Source organism: Balaenoptera acutorostrata, chromosome 1, assembly GCF_949987535.1.
Source record: "Balaenoptera acutorostrata chromosome 1, mBalAcu1.1, whole genome shotgun sequence".
NCBI classification, from domain to species: Eukaryota; Metazoa; Chordata; class Mammalia; order Artiodactyla; family Balaenopteridae; genus Balaenoptera; species Balaenoptera acutorostrata.
The window spans coordinates 8,029,257-8,055,504 of NC_080064.1; the positions used below are offsets into that span (position 1 = coordinate 8,029,257).

At 39.6% G+C, this 26,248-nt stretch overlaps 1 protein-coding gene across 11 annotated transcripts in view; it reads left to right on the top strand.

Moving 5' to 3' along the window:
- Positions 1-26,248, top strand: part of KIF1B (kinesin family member 1B) — a 147,387-nt gene that overhangs the window by 85,723 nt on the left and 35,416 nt on the right. For 7 of the 11 annotated variants that reach the window (XM_057535117.1, XM_057535119.1, XM_057535120.1 and 4 more), the window contains 5 exons: positions 15,426-15,519; positions 17,003-17,151; positions 18,532-18,710; positions 18,866-19,003; positions 20,164-20,412. In XM_057535117.1, coding sequence (XP_057391100.1) covers positions 15,426-15,519; positions 17,003-17,151; positions 18,532-18,710; positions 18,866-19,003; positions 20,164-20,412 — 809 coding nt within the window. Of the gene's footprint in view, positions 1-1,532; positions 6,383-15,425; positions 15,520-17,002; positions 17,152-18,531; positions 18,711-18,865; positions 19,004-20,163; positions 20,413-26,248 lie in introns of those variants that run through there. The other 4 variants (XM_057535125.1, XM_057535126.1, XM_057535127.1 and 1 more) reach the window with 2 other exon arrangements.

Genomic DNA, 26,248 nt, shown 5'->3' on the forward strand with positions numbered 1-26,248 from the left:
TTTTGATAATCATAGCCAAGTAAGAGACTATTAAATAAGCATATTTTCATTTCCTAGACTATCTTGAACTACTCTTCCAGTGAGTAGTTTCTTTTCCCAGGAACTTTTATCTCCTGAATAGAAATTCTTCCTTAATCCTATCCGTCATAGGGAGTTCTAAATCCAACACTGCTTTCATTTAGACCCATGTTATCAAGATTTGCTTGTGTTAGTTAAGAATAATTGGCTATTATCCAAATAGCCATTGAAACTGCTTAGCTGTGAATTCAGGCTGCTGTTTTAGACCTAAGTAAAGTTGTTTGAAAAAGAGGTAATGGTGCAAAGACAGCTGGAAGGACAGAGAGAGATAACATTTTAAATTGGGTCCATAAGCAGAATACATAAGCAGAATATAACCTTTGTGTTTTACGTGTTGATAGGAAGAGTTGTCAACTTAAAGTAATATTCCTCGAAAAGCTAGAAATACCATGGGTTTTCATAGATGGAACACGTCTCTAAGTTGTATTTATTAAAATATTACTTGGGGAATTTTGAATAATGTTTAATGAAAGTATATTTACCTGGCTTAATTTATGTTCTGGAGATTTGTTTCCTAAGATTATGGAGGTGAGGTATTTATTAGTTTAAGTGTGTGGGAAACAAAATAGCAGACCCACTATAAAGATCGTTTTTTATGTATCCTTATTCTCTGGATAACAAACTTTAATTGTACAAATGAAATGGATCAATTTGACCTGACACAAGACAGTAGCAAATCTGATATATGCTCATGGAAAGACTAGTTTCAGAACCCTCTTATCGTCTAGAAAAAAAACCAATTTGGTTGATAAGAACCTCACATGGTCTGCTAGTAGGGATTCTTAGCATTTTTAACATAATCCCTGTTTGACTGCTTTTTCTACTTTCTCATCTTCTAACTTTTTTCTAGGGCTGCTCTTTTTAGTAAAGCTAAACAAAACGTGGCATCCTACAGCATTACTAACCTTTGTTAATCCGCCTGCTCGTCACATCTTGTATGGCATCTGTGCTCACTCATGGGGGAAAGAGTTTCTGGAAGAAGCAACAGCAATAACCAAGGCAAATGTGGGGAAGTGGCTGCATGGGTGTTAGCATGTATGGGGCGAAGGTTTTACTTCGTTTTCTTGAGGTAGTGGAGATGTTATTTTACACCGTTTTGTTAATAACTTCATGTGACCTTACAGTGAGAGAATTCTCACTGTTTCAGTCCTCCTAAGAAATTTGATTGCAGATTTCATCACTTAAGCCAGAAAGTGGAAATTTGGATTAATGTTACTAGAAAAAAAAAACCAAGCAAATCTTTATATTAATAATAATCTACATAAGCATATGTCTTAATAGACTTGCACATCATTTAGGGTTTTTTTTGTTTGTTTGTTTGTTTTTAGTTTTTTTGATTTTGTTTTTAAATTTATTAGGGCTTTTTTGCTTGCTTTTTCTTCGATTTGATTTTCCTTTTTTACATTTTAATTTTGGTTATTTTGGGGCCATTTTTTGATTTTGTTTTTCCAAAGGACGCGGATTCTGATAGCGGGGACGATTCTGACAAGAGGTCCTGTGAAGAGAGCTGGAAACTGATTACTTCTCTGAGAGAAAAGCTACCTCCCAGCAAGTTGCAAACCATTGTTAAAAAATGTGGCCTCCCCAGCAGTGGGAAGAAACGAGAACCAATTAAAATGTATCAGATCCCCCAAAGAAGACGCCTGAGTAAAGATTCCAAGTGGGTCACCATCTCAGATCTTAAGATACAGGCTGTAAAAGAGATATGCTATGAGGTTGCTCTCAACGATTTTAGGCACAGTAGGCAGGAGATTGAAGCCTTGGCCATTGTTAAGATGAAAGAGCTTTGTGCCATGTATGGGAAGAAAGACCCCAACGAGCGGGACTCCTGGAGGGCAGTGGCCAGGGATGTCTGGGACACGGTTGGTGTAGGGGATGAGAAGATTGAAGACATGATGGCCAGTAGTAAAGGAGGAACTGATGTGGATGACCTCAAGGTTCATATAGACAAGCTGGAAGATATTTTGCAAGAAGTCAAAAAGCAAAATAACATGAAAGATGAGGAGATAAAAGTATTAAGAAATAAAATGCTCAAAATGGAGAAAGTCTTGCCACTGATTGGGTCTCAGGAACAGAAAACCCAAGGAAACCACAAAGCAAAGGAACCTGTTGCAGCTGGTGCCAGTAGCAAGTCTGAGATTGATGTATGTAAAGGAGACAGTGGAGAACTTGGGAAAGAAGAGCGTGTTTCCCAGCTGATGAATGGAGACCCAGCTTTTAGACGTGGACGTCTGCGTTGGATGAGGCAAGAGCAAATTCGGTTCAAGAACCTGCAACAGCAGGAGATAACAAAGCAGCTTCGTCGGCAGAATGTACCTCATAGGTTCATCCCTCCTGAGAACCGGAAGCCCCGGTTCCCCTTTAAGAGCAACCCTAAACACAGAAACTCTTGGAGTCCGGGGACACATATCATCATAACAGAAGATGAGGTTATAGAGCTTAGAATTCCGAAAGATGAAGATGGAAGGAAAGGAAATAAACAGGAGAACCAAGAGAAGGGGAGTAGAGCAGCTTCTAAGGATCCCCAGTTACCATGGGGCTCTCAGGGCACTGGAAGTCAAGATCACATTCAAGTTAGCAAGCAGCATATTAATAATCAACAACAGCCACCTCAGTTACGCTGGAGAAGCAACTCGCTCAATAATGGCCAACCGAAAAGCGTGCGCTGCCAGGCATCTGCTTCCTCAGAATCACTAAACTCCCACAGTGGTCACCCCACCGCTGATCTGCAGACTTTCCAGGCAAAGCGCCATATGCATCAACATCGTCAGTCTTACTGTAATTATAACACTGGAGGTCAGTTAGAGGGCAGTGCAGCCAATTCCTGTCAAAAGCAGACTGACAGACCCAACCACTGTAGCCAGTTTGTGACACCTCCGAGAATGAGGCGACAGTTCTCAGCACCCAATCTCAAAGCTGGTCGAGAAACCACAGTGTAAATTACTGGACAAACTTGAAACCTTGGTGGAGGAAACAGGCGATGGTAGCTTATGATTTGGGTTGGTTCTAGCCTTGGCCTTGAGTTCCTAGTATTTGCGTTATGATTATAATGTTGTGCTTCTAAAATATTAACTGATTTTAATATTGTTAAAACATAAAACACTGGTAAATGTTTCGACGCCTCCCTTTTGTTTGTATACCATAAGTGGGCAGTTTCTGGAATTTTGGACAAAACACTGAGACCTCCCTTATTTTTCTGAGACTTTCCTCCTTTCTTGGTGCCTAGATAATATACTTACTTACACAGACTGGTCTTATTTTGGTGTAAGTTTGCTATGTTTTTATAATGCCTATAAATTGATCAGATACCCAGAAAGACTTGCCTCTTGGTTTATGCAAACATTCAAAAGAGGAATTTGAAATGTAGCATTAAATGTCTATTATTTCCCCATAAATGTTAGACATTAGTTTAAAAATAATAACATGCAACTGTGTGAACACAGCTTTGGATTTCTTATCCATGTCTGTTTCTTTCTTTAAATATCATGGAAATTTTCAAAACGCAGAACTAGATGTCTTTGGACATGTTTTATAGGACACAGCTTTGCATCTTCCGTGGAACTTCCACATCTTCTTGCTCTTCTATATTTTACAAAGAACTGATTCAGTAGGGTTTTTTTTTTCCCTCTTGACTGCATCAGTGTATGTATGAATTTTGTCATAATACTGAAATCTTTAAATTGGCATCTGTCTGGATTTCTGTTTGTGGTTCGCATTTTGAAGTTTAACATATCATTTCTCACACAAATACATACACAGAGAGACGCTGAACTATTCACCAATATCATGCCAACAGAAATACCAACAAAATACTCGTATGATTCTTTGAGCAGTATGTATAAGTTTATAGGGAGGTTATTTGGTGGAGAGGAGAGAGGTGGGACATGGGGAGAAGGCTACAGCATTTGGCTGTGTGTACTTATTTTCAGTAGATGATGAAATAATGAAATAAGTTAACTTTGGTTTGGTTTAGAATAAAGGAGATGATGTATAATAAACTATTCTTTGGTCAGCAGCAGTGATCCTCACAGATACTCAAGCAAGGAAAGAGAAGTCCTGATGAACAGTTATTGTATCAATACCTCATTTTACTATGTTGTGGTCTCAGTTTGCCTCACTGGAGAATCCACTAAAAAAGATGGATTTTGATGGGAAGAAAAGAATAGTTTTCTGCATCCTTCATCTCTTGAACTTGTCAGAAACTTTTTAAAGAGGCGGTGTGAAGAGCCAGAGATGTCTATGAGATTGCCTGACATCACGTTGTTGAAGATTACTAAGTCACCTATCAAACGCTTGGCTTCCAGATGGTGTGAAAAATTACATCCAGGATAGCAGTTAATGTTCAAGGCAGCCTTAAAGATTGTGATTATATGGGTTTTTTTCCTTTGCGTGTGGGCACTATTCTTTATTAGAACATTATTTTTAATCATAGTATTTGTTTTCTTTGCTTCTTAGAAAATGCTTTTATAATGCACAGAAAGTTGCTTCCAATTAACTTTGGGGGTTATTTTTGCTTTCATAGCTAGAGCAGTCCTAGTCTTCAGCTGAAGTTTTATGGCAGATTAGACAGGGGTGATGTCTGTCATGGGTTGACTGAATGATGTTTATAATGAGTTGACTTAATTGAGATGACAGTGTCCTGTACCATGTGGTTTGAATATACTTGGTAGGGTACTTCAGATCAGTCACTTCAGTGCATCTTGTGTAAACCCCATTTGTCCTTCTTTGTTCTTCTTAGACATAGTTATGTTATCTATTTCTTTCTTGCAAAAAAATTCATTTTCTAAAACTAATAATAATAATAACAACAACACAGCTTTCAACTCTGTAGCACAAGTGGGCTTTCAATTTTCCAACTTGAGGTAACATAGGATAGGCCTATATATTTTCATTTTTATGGTGGCCTTTTAATCTCATTATGGGCAGGTACCTCCCTTTCACACTAAACAATGGGAGTGAGTTTCTACTGGTGATCAGGAGACACTGTAGAATGAAAAGAAATACAGTACTTTCATTTACACATGTGGGTTGTGGTTGGCACTACACCCACGCTGCTACTCCAAAGGGTTAGATTTGTATTTGTGCTTCATCTGCTGGTCCAGGCGCCCTCAGGTCACTGAAATGTTTAGATATCTAAAGTAGCCCTTAACTTCAGATGACCGGAAAGAAATGAACCAAGATTTGATTGCCCTTCATGCATTTCAGAGCAGATACTTGTCATAGAAAATAACTGTGTGAATGAAATTTCTTCATTGACTTTCACTGAAGAAGTAACTAGTACCATGCTTTTGTGATTGGTATAGCCTACATTGCTTCGTTTGTTTTTTTAATTTGACAGTATCTGTCCCTAAGCTTAAATACTACAAGACCAAAGGGGAATGGTCACCATTAAGCCATTATTGTATTATTGAAATATCCCTAGCTATTATCATAGTGAGATTTTTTTTTTAAAGTTTTTGCTATTGAAATTATATAATCTGACAATAATGGAAATAGAGTCCTAATCAACTGGTACAGTTTCACAAACCAAACCACACACTATGGTATTCCTTGGAGAGTTAAAGACTTCTGTTTATCTAATAAGTCTAAACCAAAGGGCTTTTCCTTTAGTTTTGCTTCTAAGTCTTTCTGGCGCTTCTCTTTTCACTGGAAATGCAACGAATGGGAATTGTTTATTCCATTGAAGTGACTTGAAGTGACCTCTTGTGCTTTAGGTGTAGGTTGATGCTGAAAAAAAACAAAACAAAACAGGACAGAACACAGTTTGTCACACCGATGTCTGCATTAAAGGCTGTCAGACTACAGGAAGTCACATAGGTTTTCTCCCGTCAGCTGCTATACCCCTGTGCCTTATTGGTCCTTTGTAGACTCGCCTTAATGATTTGTACAAAAGACTGGGAGCAGGGGAAGCTGCTGAGTCCTGGCGTACCTTAATGAAGACGCCTTCTTAGGTGCAGTGCAAAGCAAGCATTTGTTCTACACTGTGAGAGCCAAATTCTGTATTATGAACAGTTTTCATAATTGTCTACTTTATGTCATCTTTCTGAGATTTAAAAATCTGCTCTAGATACTTAGTTTGAACCACTGTAGGTTGTGAAGTGTATTGGTTTCCTCCCATCATTACTGTAAAAAGAAGTTGTGAATCTTCTTGTTAATGAACTATGGATTTCTCCCCGAGTTTCTTTTTAGAAAATGCTTGAAGATTGTCTTTGAGTGTAAGATCTACCTTTTCAGAAAGGGAGAGTTAGTTTGTAATGTTAAAAAATAAAGTCCTCATTCAATAAAAACTGAAATTATCTCTTAAGAGTGTGATTTCTCTCTGATGTGGGAGGAGGGGAAAGTGAAACAGAGTGATGCTAATGAAACCTGGTCTTGACTTTTATTTATTGCTCTTTCACCTGAAGATGGTTACAAACCGTATCTTTTAAAAAATATTTCTACATGAACTTGATTTGTTTAGAGCTTTTGCTTTTTGTTACCCTTTTTGATTTATCAAAATTCTATCTTAAATGAGGTCTTTAATCCCTATTTTATGCTACGTTTTACTTAAATAAAACCTTTTATATTATAAGATAATGAGGATATCAGATATCCCTTTATGATTTCTTTGAGTTTATCTTGTATTTTCTGTTTTTTTTAACTATATAATTTTGATTTGCAGTTTTCTTTAAATGAAATGGCATACTTCTTCATATGGGTAGAAATGAAATTTCTAAAAAGCTTTGAGTAACTCTGTTTAGCTTTTCTTTTTTCCCTTAATCACTGCTTTTCTCCACCCAGAGCACTGGTGATATGTTAGAGGTGAACAGGACAAAGCAGAAGATTTTTCTGGAGCGGACCGTCAGTCTTATTGAACATTTGGACATGACGTTATTTTTTATGTTGAAAAGCAACATAATCATACATAATGGAGTAGAATACAAAATCCACATTGGTTTTTTCTTTTTTCCCCAACATGAGTTTTTAATATGAAATTTGGAACTTGAGGGAAACGTTACGCTTGGATTGGCTTGCTTCAGGCTTCTTACCCTTTCCCTTCAGGTACTTCGTATTTCTCTGCTGTTGGAGAACCTGGTGGAAAAGTTGCCAAGACCTGACCATTTCTAGGACAGTACAGACAATTCCAGTGCAGTATGATATGTGTAGTGATAGTTGTGTGCACAGGATGAGTGTGGGCAGAGTGGGAAAAGGTTTTTGAAAGAGGAAGCCCTGAGCCAAGAGCAGAGTCCCAAAGTACAACTGCAAATGTATCCAAGTGGAGAATGGCAGGGGGAAGGAGGAAACGTGTCAGGTCCAGGGAACTGCAAGTAACTTGGGGGACCTGGTGGGGGGTGGGGCAGGGGCCAGATCATGGCATGCTAAGGACTTCGGATTTTATCTTGAGCATGATGGAAGCTACCACGTATTATACAGAGAGATTGCATCATTCGATTCACCTTTTCGAAGTAGCCGAAGTTTGGGTTGGATGGAGGCAAATTCAGAGCCCAGTGCTGCAGTTGGGAAGTTGCTGGATGAACTAAATGAGAAACGATGCTTTCCAAACAGAGGCGGGGGGACAGGATGGAGGGAATGACTGATAGATTATTTGGAGATAGAATCAGTGAATCAGTTTGTGTGGGGGGGGGATAAGCCCTGTGTATATATCCCACAAGGTGAAGAAGGCTCTTGCTTGGACCATGTTTGGAAAGTAAAGTTAATGAGACCAAGATAGGACTGAGAGATTGGGAGAAAATAGGAGCTGCACAGGTCTAAGAATAGGTGTTGTGAGACCCCCGGAGGCATAGATCTGAGACTGTGTCCGCATGGTGCTGCTGGTGGTGAGTACATTAAGGTGTTGACAAGAACTGGGGTGTGGACATCTCCCTTCCAGCTATCGCTTGCTCATTATAATCTGCCATTAAAAGAGGAAGGCAGCATTAGCAAAATGAGCCAAGCCTGTAATGTCAGAAACAGCCTAACCAGAAAACCCAGGATTGTGACATTGATTTTACCTTCAATGCCACCTCCTCAGAGATGCCCCAGTTGTGGCACCATTGTGTCTCACCTGTAGAACCACAGTAGCCTCCTGGCTGGTCTCTTCACTTCTGTTCCTGACCCCCGTACGCCATTGTCCACATAGCACCCAGCAGCGTCCTTTGAAGACAAAAATCAGTGCCAGTGGCCTCCAGTGGCTTCCCATTGCACTTTAAAATCTGAACCTCTTATCGTAGCTTCCAAGGCTGTCCATGTTTTGGCTTCTTGCCTGCCTCTCTGACTTTGAGTCTTAACATTCTCTCACTAGCAAGCACTTTGGACTTTTGTTCTTTGAACTTGCCAAGTTTGTTTCCACCTCTGGGCTTTTCACTTCCTCAAGACTGGAATCCTTTCTCCTCGTGCTGAACTCCTCTTCCAGATCGGTGCTCACGAGCCCCTTTTCCTGCCGCAGCCTATCCCAGGACAGCTCGCTGTTTAATAATAATGCTAACCTGTAGTTATCTGTGCACTTACTTGGTCCTTCCATGAGACTGTAAACTCACCTAGAATAAGTACCTATCTGTCTTGTTTTCTTCACTGTTCGTCTGTACACATCACCCAGAAGAGTGGTTCTCAAACCGTTGTGTGCATCAGAATCCCCTGAGGGGCTTGTGAGAACATAGAATGCTGGGCCCACCCCCAGAGTTGCTGATTCAAGAGGTCTGGGGTGGGGTCTGATTACTGTATTTCTCATAAGTTCCCAAGCGATACTGATGCTGCCAGATGAGCATCCACCTTTGAGAACCACTCTCTAGAACAGGGATTGGCAAACTTTTTCTGTAAAGGGCCAGACAGTAAATATTTTAGGCTTTGGGGGCCTCGTGGTCTCTGTCAAAACTGCTCAGCTCTGCTGTTGTAGCAGAAAAGCAGCCATAGACAATATGCAAAGGGATGGACATGGCTATATTTTGATAAAACTACTGTATTTATCAAACGGTGGGCTGGATTTGGCCTGCAGATTTGCTAGCCCCTCAAAGATGGTCACTTTTGAGAACTGTTAACTAGAAGATCAGTACACGACTGTGTATCTGATCTAGAAGACAGATAAATGCCAGATGCCAGTGAGTCAGTGGTGAATGACAGATCCCCGGCCTCGTGAAATTCACAGAGTTAAAAAAAAAAAAAAAAAATTCACAGAGTTGTGGAGGAGATAGCTATTAGACAGTCACACCAGTGGTTATACAGTACATTTGTGACCAGTGCCCTGAGGGAGAAATACAGGGTGCTCTGAAAGTTTACAACCAGGAGCCTCAGGGAACGAAAGGTGGCCTTTTCTTGCTCTCAGCTGATGATTTTCATTTTGAGAAAAAGAAGGAATCAGAAGTAAACTTCCTTTTCTTCCCACTTCTAGGTCTGCGTCCAAACCATACTTGGCCTTCCCTCCTGTTGGTGGAAGAACCGTCCGTGCTCCTGTCTTAGCCCAGCCCTTGTTCCCTTCATTCTGTCTTCTGAGGGACTTACTGAACATTTACCCCTTCTCTTTTACAACATCAGTTTTTCTCCCTCCATATTATTCCTGTCAGCGTTACAAGCATGCCATTTCACCAGTTATAAAAAAGTTCCGTGTTCCCTGTGACCTGCCACTGCAGTTCTCTGTTCCTTTTTCTAGAAATACTCCTGAGAGCGTTTTCTGTTCTTTTTCCCACTTGTCCACCGTCTTTTTCTTGTTTCCTCTCCCCATTCTTAGTTGAACTCACTCTGGTCAGACTTATTCCCACCTCACCACTGAAGCCACCCTGATTAGGGTCACCAGCGATCTCCATGGTGACAAATCCAGGGTGTTTTCTCAGACCTCATCTTACTAAATCTGTCTAGCATTTGACATGGGTTGCCTACTCTTTACTTCTTGGAACACCTTGTTCTCTTGGCTTCTGATTTTCCTCTGACCTCACTGGCTGTTCCTTCATCATCTCTGTGGACACAGACATTGGCTCTTTCCGTATCTATTCATTCCCCCAGGTGACCTTATGCGTTTCCATGTTCACACAGATGATGATGCAGACAGCACCTCCTGTGTGCTGTGCATTTACAGTGGACCCTTGAAAGACACGGGTTTGAACTGCACGGGTCCACTTGTATGTGGATTATTTTTCAATGCATACGTTCAGCAGTACTCCTCGAGCCACGGTTGGTTGAATCTGCGGATGTGGAACCTCAGAAACCGAGGGCCGACTGTAAAGTTACACGCTGATTTTTGACTGCATGGTCAGTGCCCCAACCCCTGTGTTGTTCAAGGGTCAACTGTACTTGGGCCAATAAACATTTTACATGTATTAGCTCATTGAAGCCTCGCAACAGCCCTCTTCTGTAAAGTAGGTGTTGTTATTCCCATATTACATACCTTCCCATTGTCACACAGCTACTAAGTGGGGATCCAGGTCCAGTCTGAGGCAGTCGGTCTGTCTGCAAACCACTGCCCTGCCTCCCTCTCTGCTGACTCTCAGATGTACTCTCTCCAGCCTGGGCCATTCCCCTGACCTCTGGACATAGATGCACAGCTCTGACCTGCCATCCAGATAGCTAACTGGCATCTCACATTTAAACTATCTAAACCAGAGCAACTAGCTCAGACCAAATATCCAAGGGTGATCCTCAGTTTCCCTTCTTTCCGTACACCCCGTGATCACATCATCTGCAGGACATACTTCCTCTGTCTGTAAAACATATCCCAACTCCATTCTCTTTTCATCACCTTTGCTGCTGATACCCTGGACCAGGCCACTGCCATCTCCCTTTAAACTGCAGAGACAGCTTCATGACTGCTGGCCTTGCTTCCAAGCCCGCAGGCTATATTCTCCGTGGAGAGTGGTATTTTTAAAACATATGCTAGACCATAGTACTTCCCAGCTCTAGACCACCCAGTGGCTTCCCTTAGAATAAAATCCACAGTCCTTCCCGTGGCCTATAAGGCCGTCCATAGCCTGGTCCCTATCTGACTACTTCTGAACTGCATCTCCAACCCTTCTCACTCCTCCACTCCACCCACACAGGTTTTCTTGCTTTTCCTTAAACACACCAAGTTCCTTTCCATCCCAGGACCTTTGTACTTGCTGTTAGTTATATTTGACTGGAATAAACAACCCTCACCAGAGATCTCAAGAGTGCTTGCTTAGAGCTCTGATTAAATGTTATCTCTATGGAGAGACCTTCCCTGACCACCTAATCTAAAAGTCTTCCTCCACTCCTCTCTTCTCTCTGTTACCCTCTGAAAGCTGCCTTTCTTTATCTTTCTTCATAGTGTCAATACTACTCTCTACTGAAATCCTAGTATGTACAGTGTCTGTTTACTGTTTATCATCTCTCCCTTACCAGTGAGACTTCTGCCTTATTGACCACCGTATTCCTAGCATCTGGCACATAGTAGGAGTGAAAAAAGTATTAATTTGTTGACCAAATGAATGGATGGATAGTGGTTAAAAAAAAAAAAAAGCATGCTTTGAGTCCAATTGCTTGGGTTCAGATCCTATTTCTACTACTTGCTAATTTTGATCTTTGGAAAGTTACTTAATTTCTTTAAGCCTTTTTCTTCTTTTTTAACATGAGGATAAAATAGTAGCATTTTCATAGGGTTATTGGGAAGATTGAAACAATCCATGTTAAACATTAAGAACAGTTCCTAGCACAGTGAGCTTAAAAACAAGGATAGTCGGGTGGAAGAGAGCATTCTAGAAGAGGAAACAGCCAGTGCAGTGCCTTTATAAATATGGAGCATATATTCAGTTAATTGGGAGTTTTTATAAACATGGAGGTTTCCTGGAAAATATATTATTTTTTAGCGTGTTTTCCATAATGGTCCTAGTTTTCCCCATGAAATCAGCAGAACAGTAGTATCTGAATCTCTTTATCCGTTTGTTGTAGGAAAATCCAGGGCTTAGAGTTTTTCTGGTAGCATACAGAATATCCTTGTTGGAAGCTCATGTGCAGCCTGGTTTGGGGAAGAGGCCAATTCAAGAATGGTGTTGACATTTGGACTACCAGCTGCTTATAGAAATTTTCCCTGGTCAAAATGCAATTAAAGTTTTAGGTCTATAGCATTATGGAACATCTTTTCATGTCAGCTTTACTGCCACTAAAGCACAACCACAGCCTTTAGGGAAAGTCACCCTTATACTTTAACTGTCAGAATCTGAGGATTTTGTTTTCATTGGTAGTTTGACCAGCTTGTAAACCTATTCTTGAGGAAGTCCTCAAAAAAAAGCCAGTCACAAAAAGTCACAATTGTATGATTCCATTTATATGAGATACCTAGAGTAGTCAAAATTGTAGAGACAGAAGGTAGAATGCTGGTTGCCAGGGGCTGCGGGGGTGAGAGTTAGTATTTAAAAGACAAAGAGTTTCAGTTTTACAAGGTGAAGAGTTCTGGAGCATGGATAGTGATGATGGTTGCACAATGTTATTAACATATTTCATACCTTAAAACTGGTTAAGATGGTAAATTTTATGTGTATATTACTGTAATTTAGAAATTGGGGAAAAAGTGAAAAACAACAAAATCCTCAAGCTAAGATATTAACATTTTTTTCCACCTGATGCTTTTTCCGTAAATCAGCTGTCTTTCTCTTTTTGCTGAAAGAATCCTATGTAATAACATAGGTTTTTTAGAAACCACACCCCCAACCTCTTACTTTGAAAACAAATAGTACAATGAACCTTTGTGTACCCATGTTTATATACTTTTCCTGAATCATTTGAAAGTAAGTTATAGATATCAGTTTAGATGATCAGATATAGATGTCAGTTTACCCCTAAATATACATGTATCTCCTAAAATCAAGGATATTCTCTTAATACCATTATCCCATCCAAAAATTTAATACTGATTCAGTATCATGTAAAATACAGGTCATTTTCAAATTTCCCTAATTGTCTAAAAAATATAAATGTTGGAAGTGTGTGTGTGCATGTTTTTTAATCCAAGATCCAGGCATGGTTTATTGATTGCATTTGGTTCTGATGGTTCTTTTATCTTTTGTTACACAGGTATTTTTGAAGAGTCTAGGCCACATTCTAATTTGTCTGATTGTTTCCCCAAGATTAGATTTAGGGTAAACATTTTTGTTAAAAATGCTATAAATGTTACATTGTGTACTTCCATTTGCTTCACATCAGTAGACATAAAATGTCAATTTGTCCTGTTATCAGTAATGTTAAAGTTTAATAAATTTAGTTGATGTGATGTTTCCCAGCTCTTTCTCCTTGTTAGTAGGCTTTTGAGATTGTGTGAATATTCTGTTTTCCATCTACCTTTCGCTCAATTGTTTTGGCTTTTATTAATGATCCTTGCCTGATTCAATTACGCATCTAGGGTTGCAATATAGTGATTTTCTAATTGTCATTCCCTCTGCATTTATTAACTGGCTTTTTGTTTTGTTTTTTGGTAAAGAAGAGCTTTCCCTTTTTCTCTCCTTCTTTCAGTATCACTGTGGGCGCATGGATTCTTTTTATACTCAATGTGCTGTATATTCTTTTCCTGTTATTATTATTTATTGGCCAATGGGAGTCTTTGTCCTTTTGAAATGGCCCCATCGGTCTTTGAGTACTCCATGCTTTCTGGCCCAAGATATTCTGGGGCTACCTTGTATTTTCCTTGCTCCAGATCTGAAGTCAGTCATTTTCACAAGGAGCCCTGGTTCCTTTTAGTGGGGAATGGTATTTAGAAACCAGGATTGGGGGCTAGGTGTACTTAGAAAAGAAACTTTAAAAAAACACTACCTGTCATTTTGATAGTGTGTTACCATTTAAGAGGACTTTAACTTGCGTTTTTAAATGGTTTGTCATTTGGTCCTTCCTGCAGTCCTGTGTGGTAGGCAGGTCGAACACTAAAATCTTCATTTTAAAGATGACAAAAATGAGGTGTAGAAAGGATTAACTTTCCCAGAATTATAAGACTAATAAGAGCAGGTGCCAGGAGCAAAACCCCAGTCTTTTTACCTGCTACTTTATATTTTTATTTTTCTTTTTTCCTACAGTACATAGTCTCCTAAAAAGTGTGTTTAGATGTCTTTAAAAAGCTGTTTTGCTGGCTCTTGGTCACTGCCAGCTCCACTAAAGAGAGAAAGCTTCCTTTGTGAGACTAAATGATAAATGACTAGAGCCTGGAGAATATTTGCATCCCTCTTAGCATAGCCATTGGGAGCGCCTTTTGTAACGGGGTTTGCTAGCGAGGCTTTCAGTGGTCCTCTGTAATGCATGGAATATTTGATTTGTGACTTGGAGAGCTCTGTTTGAAAACAGTACATAGTCATACCTAAACCATGACAGCCTGGAATCGGGCCACTCCCAGAGAAGCAGGAAGACTGCTAGTATATTTTTAAAATGCTGTGCTTATGTTGTGATTTGGTGTTTTATTATGTGAAGGTCTTTTTTTCTTAACTTGTTTTATTGTCAAAAACCACAAGCTTTTTTTTCATTAACACTCCAAAGAACCTTTTTAGACATTTTTTTCCTTAGTCTCTCCCCACCATGCAATTTTAATATGTCAGATATATAGTATATCAGTTTATATACTCTATGTATATTTGTGCTTTATACATAAAAAGAGTACTTTTTTTTTTTTTAATCCCCCAAGAACCACATTTTTTCCCTATTAGGAGTGATATCACCCTAATTGAGACTGCATGGAGTAAGATGGAGGAAGGAAGGATGAATATGATTTGAAATAAAGTAATACATTTTGTATTATAATAGTATATTTTGAAATAAAGTTTCTTTATTGAATAAATAAATGCAATATATAGATTATTTCAATCCTAAGAGCACTGTGATCTTTTGGTTACCTGAAGGCTAAACTCATCCTACAGCTGCAAAGATAGTAATATTTCATCCATAGGGAGCTTCAGGGTCTACAGTCTGAATTCTTTTCCCCATCCAAACTGTTAGATAATTAGAACTCTTGGCAATACTGGTGAATTTAATCTTTTCCAGTATTGTTTTCTCCAGAATTCTTGGATGTGTAAAGATACTATTTAAGTGTATTTTAACATTTAAGGGACACATGCATTTTTTCCTTCAAAATCCCCCCTCTCCTCTACCACAACCCCAAGTAAAGAACTCTTGAGTCTGAGGGAGTAGAAACAGAGAGACTGCAGTTAAATTCCTTGGAACACAAGATCTTTTAAAGCATTTACCCATTGCAGACTATTTTGCGTGCTTTATGGCTTTTTTCTGAAACATTTCTCTGTATGTCTTTCTTTTCATTGTTGTTTCCTGCCTCGATCTTCTCTTTTCTTTGTCTTTTGCAGTCTCTGCCTTGCCCCAATCTTCCTTTCATTTCTCTTTTCCTTCCTTCTTATGTCCTCTCTCTCCTACATGTTATCTCCTTTCTTTTCGTTCAGGATTATGAGAGTAAATTGCAGGCCTTGCAGAAGCAGGTGGAGACGAGATCCCTGGCAGCAGAAACAACTGAAGAGGAAGAAGAGGAGGAAGAAGGTGAAATATAGAGACTGAAACTTTCCTCTGTATTGATATATGTTTCGGATCTGTGTTGTCAAATTACTGAGCCGATTTAAAGATGATTTAAAAGATGCTCAATGCTGAGAACCCAGGCTGTACTCTGTGAGGTGGGGATGGGGCTCATAGTGTCTATTAGAACACAAGCCATCTGAGCATAGTCTCCATAGAAATCTCTTGGGCAATTTATATAAACTGTCTCATATTACTGTACATATGAAGTTCACATATATGTTGCAAATAAATATAGAGCTTAATCTTTTTTTTTTTTTATAGTTTTTTTTTTTTTTGGTTATTATTTATTTATTTATTTATTTATTTTATTTATGGCTGTGTTGGGTCTTCGTTTCTGTGCGAGGGCTTTCTCTAGTTGTGGCGAGCGGGGGCCACTCTTCATCGCGGTGCGCGGGCCTCTCACCATCACGGCCTCTCTTGTTGTGGAGCATAGGCTCCAGACACGCAAGCTCAGCAATTGTGGCTCACGGGCCCAGCCGCTCTGCGGCATGTGGGATCTTCCCAGACCAGGGCTCGAACCCGCATCCCCTGCATTGGCAGGCAGATTCTCAACCACTGTGCCACCAGGGAAGCCCAGAGCTTAATCTTTGTTAAGATACTCTGTTTTATTTTCTGGTTTATGTCAGGGATTTCCCAGTGAGGGCTTTGGAATATATCAGTGTACATTAAAGCTATTTCTGGCAGATTGCTAATCACATTGCTTAGTCCTGCCTACCTGTCTTAAGTTTTCTAGAATTTCTTAGTTGAATTAGGGCTTTAATGGTTAGTTACTGCCTTACAATGCAGTATGAACATTCATCACATTTAATTTTTCTACCCAACCTCTCAGTGATCTCAAGCCTTCATAATAACTTTGAAGGAACTCTTAATTTATGTACTAAATTCTTTATTTTTAAATATCCATGTGAGGGACTTCCCTGGTGGTCCAGTGAGTAAGACTCCATGCTCCCAATGCAGAGGGCCTGGGTTCGATCTCTGGTCGGGGAACTGGATCCCGCAGGCATGCTGCAACTAAGAATCCACGTAACTTAAGAGTCCATGCAACTAAGAGTCTGCATGCCACAAGTAAAAAAAAAGGTCCCGCATGCCACAACTAAAGATCCCGCATGCCTCAACAAAGAGCCCACGTGCTGCAACTAAGACCCGGTGCAGGCAAAATAAATAAATACATATTTAAAAATAAAAAATAAATATCTATGTGAAATATGACCTTCTTTTTCCTGTACTAGAAAGAAAAATAGATATATTTGAAGTTGTACAACTTCAAATATATCTATTGTAGGGGTTTTTCTTTATTATAAGCCACACATTAAGGTGTATCTTAAAAAAGAAAAAAAGAATGGAGAAAAACTGGAAAATACTTGATGAAAGAGATGAGGTAGAGGAGGGATATAATTTCTACATGGTTATGAGATCACCATTCAATACACTTCGTTTGCTCTTTCAGTTCCTTGGACACAACATGAATTTGAGCTGGCCCAGTGGGCCTTCCGGAAGTGGAAGTCTCACCAGTTTACCTCATTAAGGGACTTACTCTGGGGCAATGCCGTTTACCTGAAGGAGGCCAATGCCATCAGTGTGGAATTGAAGAAGAAGGTACGGAGGGTGTGGGAACATGGACCATCTGGAGGCAGAGCTGAGCCTGGTGGGCTTCATGGTCCTCATCTTGAGCTAACCTTTCCCTTGGGTGAACTCAGCAGCTTTTTGCTGTGAAACAGGTTTATATATGCCTGTATTTAATATATGTGCCTGGAACATAGTAGGTACTAATTAAATATTTGTTAAATGAAATTTTTAAAATAACATGTTTTCTAGCTTATTTTACAAGCGAGGAGACCGTATTCCTGACAGGAGCTAGAGAAACATATTAGTAGCAAAATACTTCTCTTGGGTTTCTGAAAATCTCAATTTTCTTTTAGTTTTCTACCATTAAGTTGGCACTTCTAAGTCCTATGTGCCCTCTCATCTTCTAGGGTCTGAGAGGCAGTTTTGTGTAATGGACAAGCACGTACACTCTGCACCCAGGGTCCAACCCCAGCTCTCCCAGTTGTTTGACCCTAATAGCCCCAGGCCTCCAGTCCCTCACCTGCAAAATGGATTTGGCAACAGTGCCTGCCACCCAGGGATTTTGTGAGAGATGAGAGAGTGAATGCATGAAAGGTTCTGAAGTAGTGCCTAGACATGGTAATTAATATTACTGAAACATCACACCACATCTTAGATTTATTCTTCTGTATGTCCCACGGTTTAACAGTCTCCTGATGGCTAAGATTTACGGGGCGGGGGGGGCAATACTGTGAAGTAGGTAAAAGCACAGACTGCCTGGCTTTGGGAAAAATCATTATCTTCTCCGAGGGCTATATTCTAGTTCTGTAACATGGGGATAAGACGTCTTATTCATTCATAACCCCATCTTACTTTGTAATCATTTATTAACTGTTTCCCTCTTCAAATAGACTAAAAGATGGCAGGGACTATCTTTTTGTCTTACAGCTGTATCTAGCATTTCATTAATAGTTGGTAAAAATATAGGGTGGTATCAAGAAAATAAATGACATGATGAATGCAAAGCACTTAGCCTGTGGTAACAATTTTAAGAGTAGTAGTTGTAATCCTCTGAATTTAAAATGGAAAACCTTAGCATGCCTCCACCCTCTCTCATTAGTGAGAGACTAGAGGGTGCACTCCTGGGTCCACCTTTTGTTCTCTACAGAAGTCTTCGTTCAGTCAACCAAAGTATATTTATTAAGATTTTAGGTTGTGGGAAAACACTGTGCCAGGCTAGGAAAACAAAGTCTGTAAATTGCTTAATGATTAATATTCAAGTGGCCACTTTTTTCAGTTAATCACAAGCTGTCAAGCACGTGCTGCTGTTTGACCTCCTTCCCATTGGGCGTAATTATATTGCCTTGTTTCCAAAACTTAGTTGCTAAAAACAGAAAGGCCGTTTGTCGATGGTTTCTTCCTTCCATTTAGGTGCAGTTTCAGTTTGTTCTTCTGACTGACACGTTGTACTCCCCTTTGCCTCCTGAATTACTTCCCACTGAGATGGAAAAAACTCAGGAAGACAGACCGTTCCCTCGTACAGTGGTGGCCGTAGAAGTCCAGGATCTGAAAAACGGAGCAACACATTATTGGTCTTTGGCGAAACTTAAGTATGAAAATGTTATGCATAGAGCCTTTATTCTTATTTAATATCATTAAATGGTGGGAGCAGCTTTTTAAAATCTTACATGGAAGATACTTCCAAGATGAAATTTTGATGTGACCTTGTGATATTAACCCAGCACACTTTATGGTTACTGTACAGGCAGAGGCTGGATTTGATGCGAGAGATGTATGACAGGGCAGGTGAGATGGCCTCCAGCGCCCAAGATGAAAGTGAAACCACCATGACTGGCAGCGATCCATTTTATGATCGATTCCATTGGTTCAAACTTGTAGGAAGGTATGGAATGATTTTACTGATGTCTTCTTTTCAGGTAATGAATGGTTTTATTTTAATTGTTTAAAGCCTCAGCAGATATTACAGAAAGTTAAAGAAAAAGAGTATAAAAAAGCCCCATTTATAATCTTATCCACTCATACACAGCCACTGTGTCATTTGGTATATTTCCCTTTAGTTTTATCCAACAGGCACATTTGTTTTAAGTTTCGGACTTTCAGTAACTGACAGTCTTCCCTGCCTGTCAACTCACAAAATGTCTTACACTTGACCAAGATAGATTTAAAAGAAAAAGGAAACCTGTGTCTGTATCCTGCATAGTTTAAAATCACAGTATGACGTCCAATTTATCAGACTGCAATCTCTCCATGACCTGATGTCCTCATTTTAATTTTTAAAGCAGTTCATCTCACTTTAGTCTTTGCCAAGAGTGAATAATTGCACACCTTAGTAATCCACCTGAGCCTTTTTTGTGCATTTCAGCATTTAACGTGAGTCTATATTGAGTCACGTTCTTAGAGGTTTAGAATTTTTAAAGCAGAGAAGTGTAAGTTTTCACCTTAATGATTTCAGAATTTTAAAAATTTTCTAATTGCAAAAACTTTCCAACAGTTTTAAAGGAACTGGGTTAAAAGGTGGAGCTGAAGTCATAGTATTTTGTAGAAATGAAGTAAGTCTTGTCCAGTCTACTCTGATAGAGCGTTTTCAAAGAGATGAATTGGCCAAACACGTCTTACCCAAGCAAGGCACATATCTGCTTTGCCATATACCATTTCATCCGTTTTGTTTTCTGCTCAGAGATGACATGGGAATTGGAATAAAGATTTAAACTTTATTATTTCACCTAATATTGAGTGGCTCCTTTGAGACCTGGCTGCTGATCTTTTGTGTGAACTGGAGAACTTAAATGTTTTACAGCACATTATTTACCTCGGATATTCTACTCATGTATTTCCTTTGCTTTTCTCATTCCAAGGATCAGTCCTTGTTCCATTTCACCTGAGCCAGATGATTTATGCTTATTTTATCCCTTTGCTTTTCCACTTGCTTGTGTTGTTTTGGTTCCCCAGTGGGTTCTGTCCTGTTGGCAGCTGTAGCTTCCTGTTTAACCGACTATTCCTCTCTCCTTGGCTGTGTCCGTCGGTATCTTACCTGGTGTCTAGCGCCCCCATTTTCCACGGCTGTGTGAATGAGCGCCTTGCTGACCGCACGCCCTCCCCCACTTTTTCCACGGCCGATTCCGACATCACTGAGCTGGCTGACGAGCAGCAAGATGAGATGGAGGATTTTGATGATGAGGCATTCGTGGATGACACCGGCTCTGACGCAGGGACGGAGGAGGGATCAGATCTCTTCAGTGATGGGCATGACCCGTTTTACGACAGATCCCCATGGTTCATTTTAGTGGGAAGGTTGGTGAGGTTAAAGTGAGAAAGGCAAAAAGGGACCAGCTCTTGCTCTAAAGAGGCTCCTTGTGCAATTTTGGACAATTTTGCTTTAGCCAGTTCAATTCATGACACGCTGTTCTGGCTGAGAGAGCCCTCAGGCAGCGTCTGTGAGGTACTTGGCCTACTCGGTACAGCATGCGGCAGCGTGTGGACACTCTCCGTGGAGGATTCCTTGTCTTAAACTGCCCAGTAATTTTGTTCTGAAGGGGGAGACCCCAGAGGAGAAAGTAATCAAAGCTAAGAGTCACACCGTTACAGAGTTGAAGAATGTTATTGTGTCTGATGTTTCCTCTTTGTGGGAATGTGAGTGAGAAAGCAAAAGGGGCAACGTGAGAAGGATAGCAGAGCAAGTCCAAGGCTGGGCTGAAAGGACTCGTGGCATCAGCAGGAATCGCGAGGACAGAAGTGGAATCAGGAGTAGTGTTAGGTTTATTTCTTGCTTAGTCTGTGAGTCCAGAAAAGAACCAGGAGCATGAAGTTTCCTCTTTGTCTAACTAAAATGGATGCCTTTCTTTGGCCAGTTTCATAGATCTTTGGCTTGTGCTAAGATTTTACCTATAGGCATTATAATGATGAATCTCATAAAATTATCAGTTGAAACCATCAACAATGGATATTTGTTCAGTGCTCCATGACACTGCTTTGTGTTAAGTTCAGCTTACCAAACCAAGGCATTGTCTCTGGCCCCATCTGTCAGTGATGCAGAGCTCTCAGGCACATGTTCCTAATACTGGGGTCTTTGTCTACAGCCAGTCTTCATGCTGAAGTAATTTTAATTACAAATTCAACAGTGCAGCACTCACTGGATTAACAAAAAATTATGTCTATGTTTTGATTTAATTTCAATGCTGCATTAAAACCACATATTGTTGAACCCTTTAAAAATAAGGGAAATTACATTAGTGTTAGTGGATAAGCACCAGTTATCTAAAAATATGGAAGTGCAGCGAGTTTTCTGACCCATTAGGGACACAAGGTTCTAAAACTTAGCTCAGAGTGTGGTGTTGGTTACCTGGTGAGAACTAAATAAATAATGTAGAAGATGATCACTTTTATGGAAAGGGGGAAAAGAAAAGCTTTTTGATAGAAATTAAAGCCTCAATTATGACTGTGGGTTGTACTGTTAGACAGTCTTGGGGTTTTACAATGGTAAAGGGGCATTTATTCAGTTTTTCCATGAATAAATATAAAGGATTATACAACCATGAATATTGTCTGGTGTATTGCCAGGAATATATGCTTAGAATTTCAGAGAAGCTGATTTATATTAAAATTGAGAAAGGTACTTCTGTGTACAAATAATGGGACCATAATGCTTTCCTTACATTATGGCTGTTTCCATTCTCTTCTGAGAGGGTCGGAAGTTGGAATCAAGTTTTTATCCACAAACTGCTTGGTCCTGATGTCAGTCTTGCAGCTTCTCACGCTGCTCACTTTGTTCTACATCATCACACATGAGGAATAGGTAGCTTCACCCTATGTGGTGTGGTGGAAAGAACACTGACCTAACTTAGGACAAGCAACTAAAACTGAGGCCTGTTAGGTTCTGAAGTATAAAATGTAGAGTTAGGTAGGGAGAAGAAAAAGCATTAAAGATCTTTTTCATCTTTTGTATTCTTTCATCCACACTAGCAAAATGAATATCCTGGTTCTACTCAGAGTTCTACTCAGAAGCATTTGTATTTTGAGTCAGTTGTATGAAAATCCCGCGTAATGCGGAAATTCTCTGCGTTAAGATATATGTATTTTCTCTCATTTTAATCATATCAGATTTAAGTGTAGATATAAGGCAATCAACTCTACTTTGATTTTCAAATAAATTATTTGTGGAGCTATGGCTCAGGAATTGACCTTTCCATTTCTTTGGGTTCCCAGGTTCTAAAACTGACTTTGCTTTGCAAGAAAAGTATTAGGGGAGAAGGTGAAATCATAGCAGTCAGCAGAGTGAAGGATAGCTCTTTGTTTTCGCCCTTGACTGCATTTCTTACCTACAAACAATTTGTAATAATGCAACATCACCCAGTTATGTACCAGTCATTCTCTGTGTAAGAGGAGTAACTTCTTTGCTGTTTTTGTGATTCACGGGATTAGATTTCCCGTATTGGCACATAATTGCAAATACAATTTACTTATAAAATTTTCCAGTTTTTTGTAAAATTCCATTTATAGGTTTTGATTCATGGCCTTGGCTGCCTCTGGTGAATTTTTATATGAAAATTAAAAGAGCTTGTCCCTTTAGCTATTCTCTTATGGCATGCTGGGATGTTATGAACCATCCGTCATCATTTGGGATGAAATGTAAAATATTTAGGCTAGTGTTCTGGGTTAAAAGTTTCCTGGTTATTCTGTGACCTAAGTACCTGAACTGACATTCTTTCTGTAACTAGAATCATAATTATGCTGGTTTTTATTATCTTTATGTTGACAGAATTTGTTTCCCTTTTTATGTAACTTCATAGAACTTTATGCTAATACATCCTTTACATCTTCCCCTCTCTCGTCCCTGTTCTCTTTCAGTCTGCTAGGTCAAGGTACAAGGATTCTCAAGAATGAAGAATAATTATAAAGATTCCAGTTTAAAAAACTTCGTGAGAGAACATTTATAGAGCCCAAAGCATTGATTTTGGACTAAAGCCTATGTTATAATAATAAGACAAGGAGCTGTCTGGTGACTGTGCAGTTGTGTAGTCACAGCGCCAATGCACACGCCACTCCACTGAATTACAGAGTTCTCTCTTCCAGAAAGGGAAGTTTACAAGAATACTTCCTATTCTTCCACTTTTGGAGTAGCCGTTGCCATAGACAGAAAGGAGATTCTTCTTTAACATTTGCTCAAACAGTACTTTATTGTAATTTAAAACAGGGGTTCTTGTTTTTGAGTAGCTACTTTTAAGTATAAAAATAGCTATACGAATTAAATATGGTTAGGAATCTAAACATGTCCTATATAGTTAATATCCATCATGAGTATGGCTTTGAAAAATCAACCTAATATAGAGTTGAATGGCTTTGCTTCTCTACCTCTGGTTTAACCCATTTTTCTGGAAAAATCTTCCACTTCTACTTAAAGATAGAGGACAGATCACTTTCCCATTCACTTATGTACATAATGATGAGTGATGTTCAATCACTCACCAGATATTTATTGACCAGACATGGTTCCTGCCCTCATGGGTTTTCAGTCTGGTGGGTGAGACAGACAAATAATTACATAAATAAATGGAAATCATAGCAATGAGGGAGTTGTGTGTTACTGAGATCCTAAAACACTAGGGGGACCTGTCATAAGAGAGTGGTATTTGGAATAAGATGTGAAATCAAAGGCATGAGGTGGGTAGTAGAGCTCAGAGAGGACAGCAGACAGGGGACGAGCATATGCGATGGCTCTTTAATGGCCAAAGCATTGAACGTGGGCAGTGGCTGGAATGCCAGTAAGAAATGAAGGTGGTCTGTATGTGTGCTGACTTTGAAAGTGAAATTATCCATTTGGTACCTTATGCCAAATTCGTAGTCTTTAAACTCTATCACAGTAGTTGATGTTTGAGAGTCTTGTTTGTAATCCTTTTTGGACTTTTCTTTTAAAAATTTTTGTACAATGGAGCTTTATCCCTCTTTTTTAGCATTGCCCTCCCCCACCTTTGGAGCAGACTGAAAGGGAAGTAGACATCATTTGATCTGATTCAGTGTCCACTTGCAATTATTTTTGTTATACTTTCATTCATGTTTCATTTATGCTCTTTCAGTTTTATTAACATTTGTTTTTCTGTGGTGTATTTTGTCTATTTTCAGAATTGTTTTCATTACTTGGAGTTGAAATCCCAAGAATCCGCTCCATCTTCCTTTTCTTTGTTTTAAAGTAGATTCAGAGCAGGAAAAGGTGCAGACATGCATACAGGCATACCTCGGAGACATTGCTGGTTTGTTTCCAGACCACTGCAATGAAAGCAAATATCGCTATAAAGCCAGTCACGTGCCTTTTTTGGTCTCCCAGTGCATATAAAAGTTATGTTTACATTACATTTGGTCTATTAAGCGTGCAAAGCGTTATGTCTAAAAAACAATGTATGTACCTTAATTAAAAAATACTTTATTGCTAAAAGGAATATGCTAGCCATCATCTGAGCCTTCAGTGAAGTAGGCTTTTTGCTGGTGGAGGGTGCTGTTTGATAGCATCTAACCCACAGTAGAACTTTCAAAATTGGAGTCAGTCCACTCAGACCCTGCCATTGCTTTATCAGCTATGTTTATGTAATATTTTAAATCCTTTGTTGTCATTTCCCAGCATCTTCACTGGAAGTAGATTCCATCTCAAGAAACCACTTTCTTTGCTCATCCATAAGAAGCAACTCTTCACCCATTAAAGTTTTATCATGAGACTATAGTAATCCAGTCCCATCTTCAGGCTTCACTTCTAATTCTTTTTCTCTTGCTATTTCTACCACGTCCACAGTTACTTTCTCCACTGAAGTCTTGAATCCCTCAAAGTCATCCACGAGGGTTGGAGTCAACTTCTTCCAAACTCCTGTTAATACTGATATTTTGACCTCTTCCCACAAATCACAGATGTTCCTAATGGCACCTACAAGGGCGAATCCTTTCCAGGTCCATCAAAGAAGTCACTGTCTATGGCAGCTGTAGCCTTACAAAATGTATTTCTTAAATAACAAGACTTGAAAGTCAGAATTACTCCTTGACCCATGGGCTGCAGAATGCATGTTTTGTTAGCAGGCACGAAAACATTCATCTCCATCAGAGCTCTTGGGTGATCAGGTGCATTGTCAGTGAGCAGTAATATTTTTAAAGGGCTCTTTTTTTTTTTTGCCCTGAGCAGTCAGTCTCAACAGTGGGCTTAAAATATTCAGTAAAACATGTTGTAAACAGATGTGCTGTCATCTAGGCTTTGTTGTTTCCTTTATAGAAAACAGGCAGAGTAGATTTAGCATAATTCTTAAAGGCCCCAGGATTTTCAGAATGGTAAATGATCATTGGCTTCAACTACAGGTCACTAGTTGCATTAGCCCCTAACAAGAGAGTCAATCTGTCCTTTGAAGCTAGACATTTACTTCCCTCTAGCTCTGAAAGTCTTAGATGGCATCTTCTTCCAATAAAAGGCTGTTTCATCTACACTGAAATTCTTATTCAGTGTAGCCACTTTCATTAATTAACTTAGCTGGGACTTCTGGATACTTTGCTGCAGCTTCTACATTAGCACTTCTGCTTCCCTTTGCACTTTTATGTTATGGAGACGACTTCTTTCCTTAAACATCATGAACCAACCTCTGATAGCTCCAAACTTTTCTTCTGTAGCTTCTTTACCTCTCTTGGCCTTCATAGAATTGAAGAGAGTTAGAGCCTTGCTCTGGATTAGGATTTGGCCTAAGGGAATGTTGTGGCTGTTTTGATCTTCTATCCAGACCACTAAAACTTTCTCTATGTCATCAATAAGGCTTTTTCGCTATCTTATATCACTTGTGTATTCACTGGAGTAGCACTTTTAATTTCCTTCAAGAGCTTTTCCTTTGCATTCACAACTTCTCTGACTGGCACAAGAGGCCTTGCTTTCAGCCTGTCTCAGCTTTCAACATGCCTTCCTCACTAAGCTTAGTCATTTCTAACTTTGAGTTCAGGTAAGAGACATGAGACTCTTCCTTTCACTTAAACACTTAAGAGGCCATTGTAGGGTTATTAACTGTCCTAATTTCAGTATTGTTGTGTCTCAGGAAATAGGGAGGCCCAAGGAGAGGAAGAGAGACGGGGGAATGGCCTGTTGGTGGAGCAGTCAGAACACACATTTATCGGT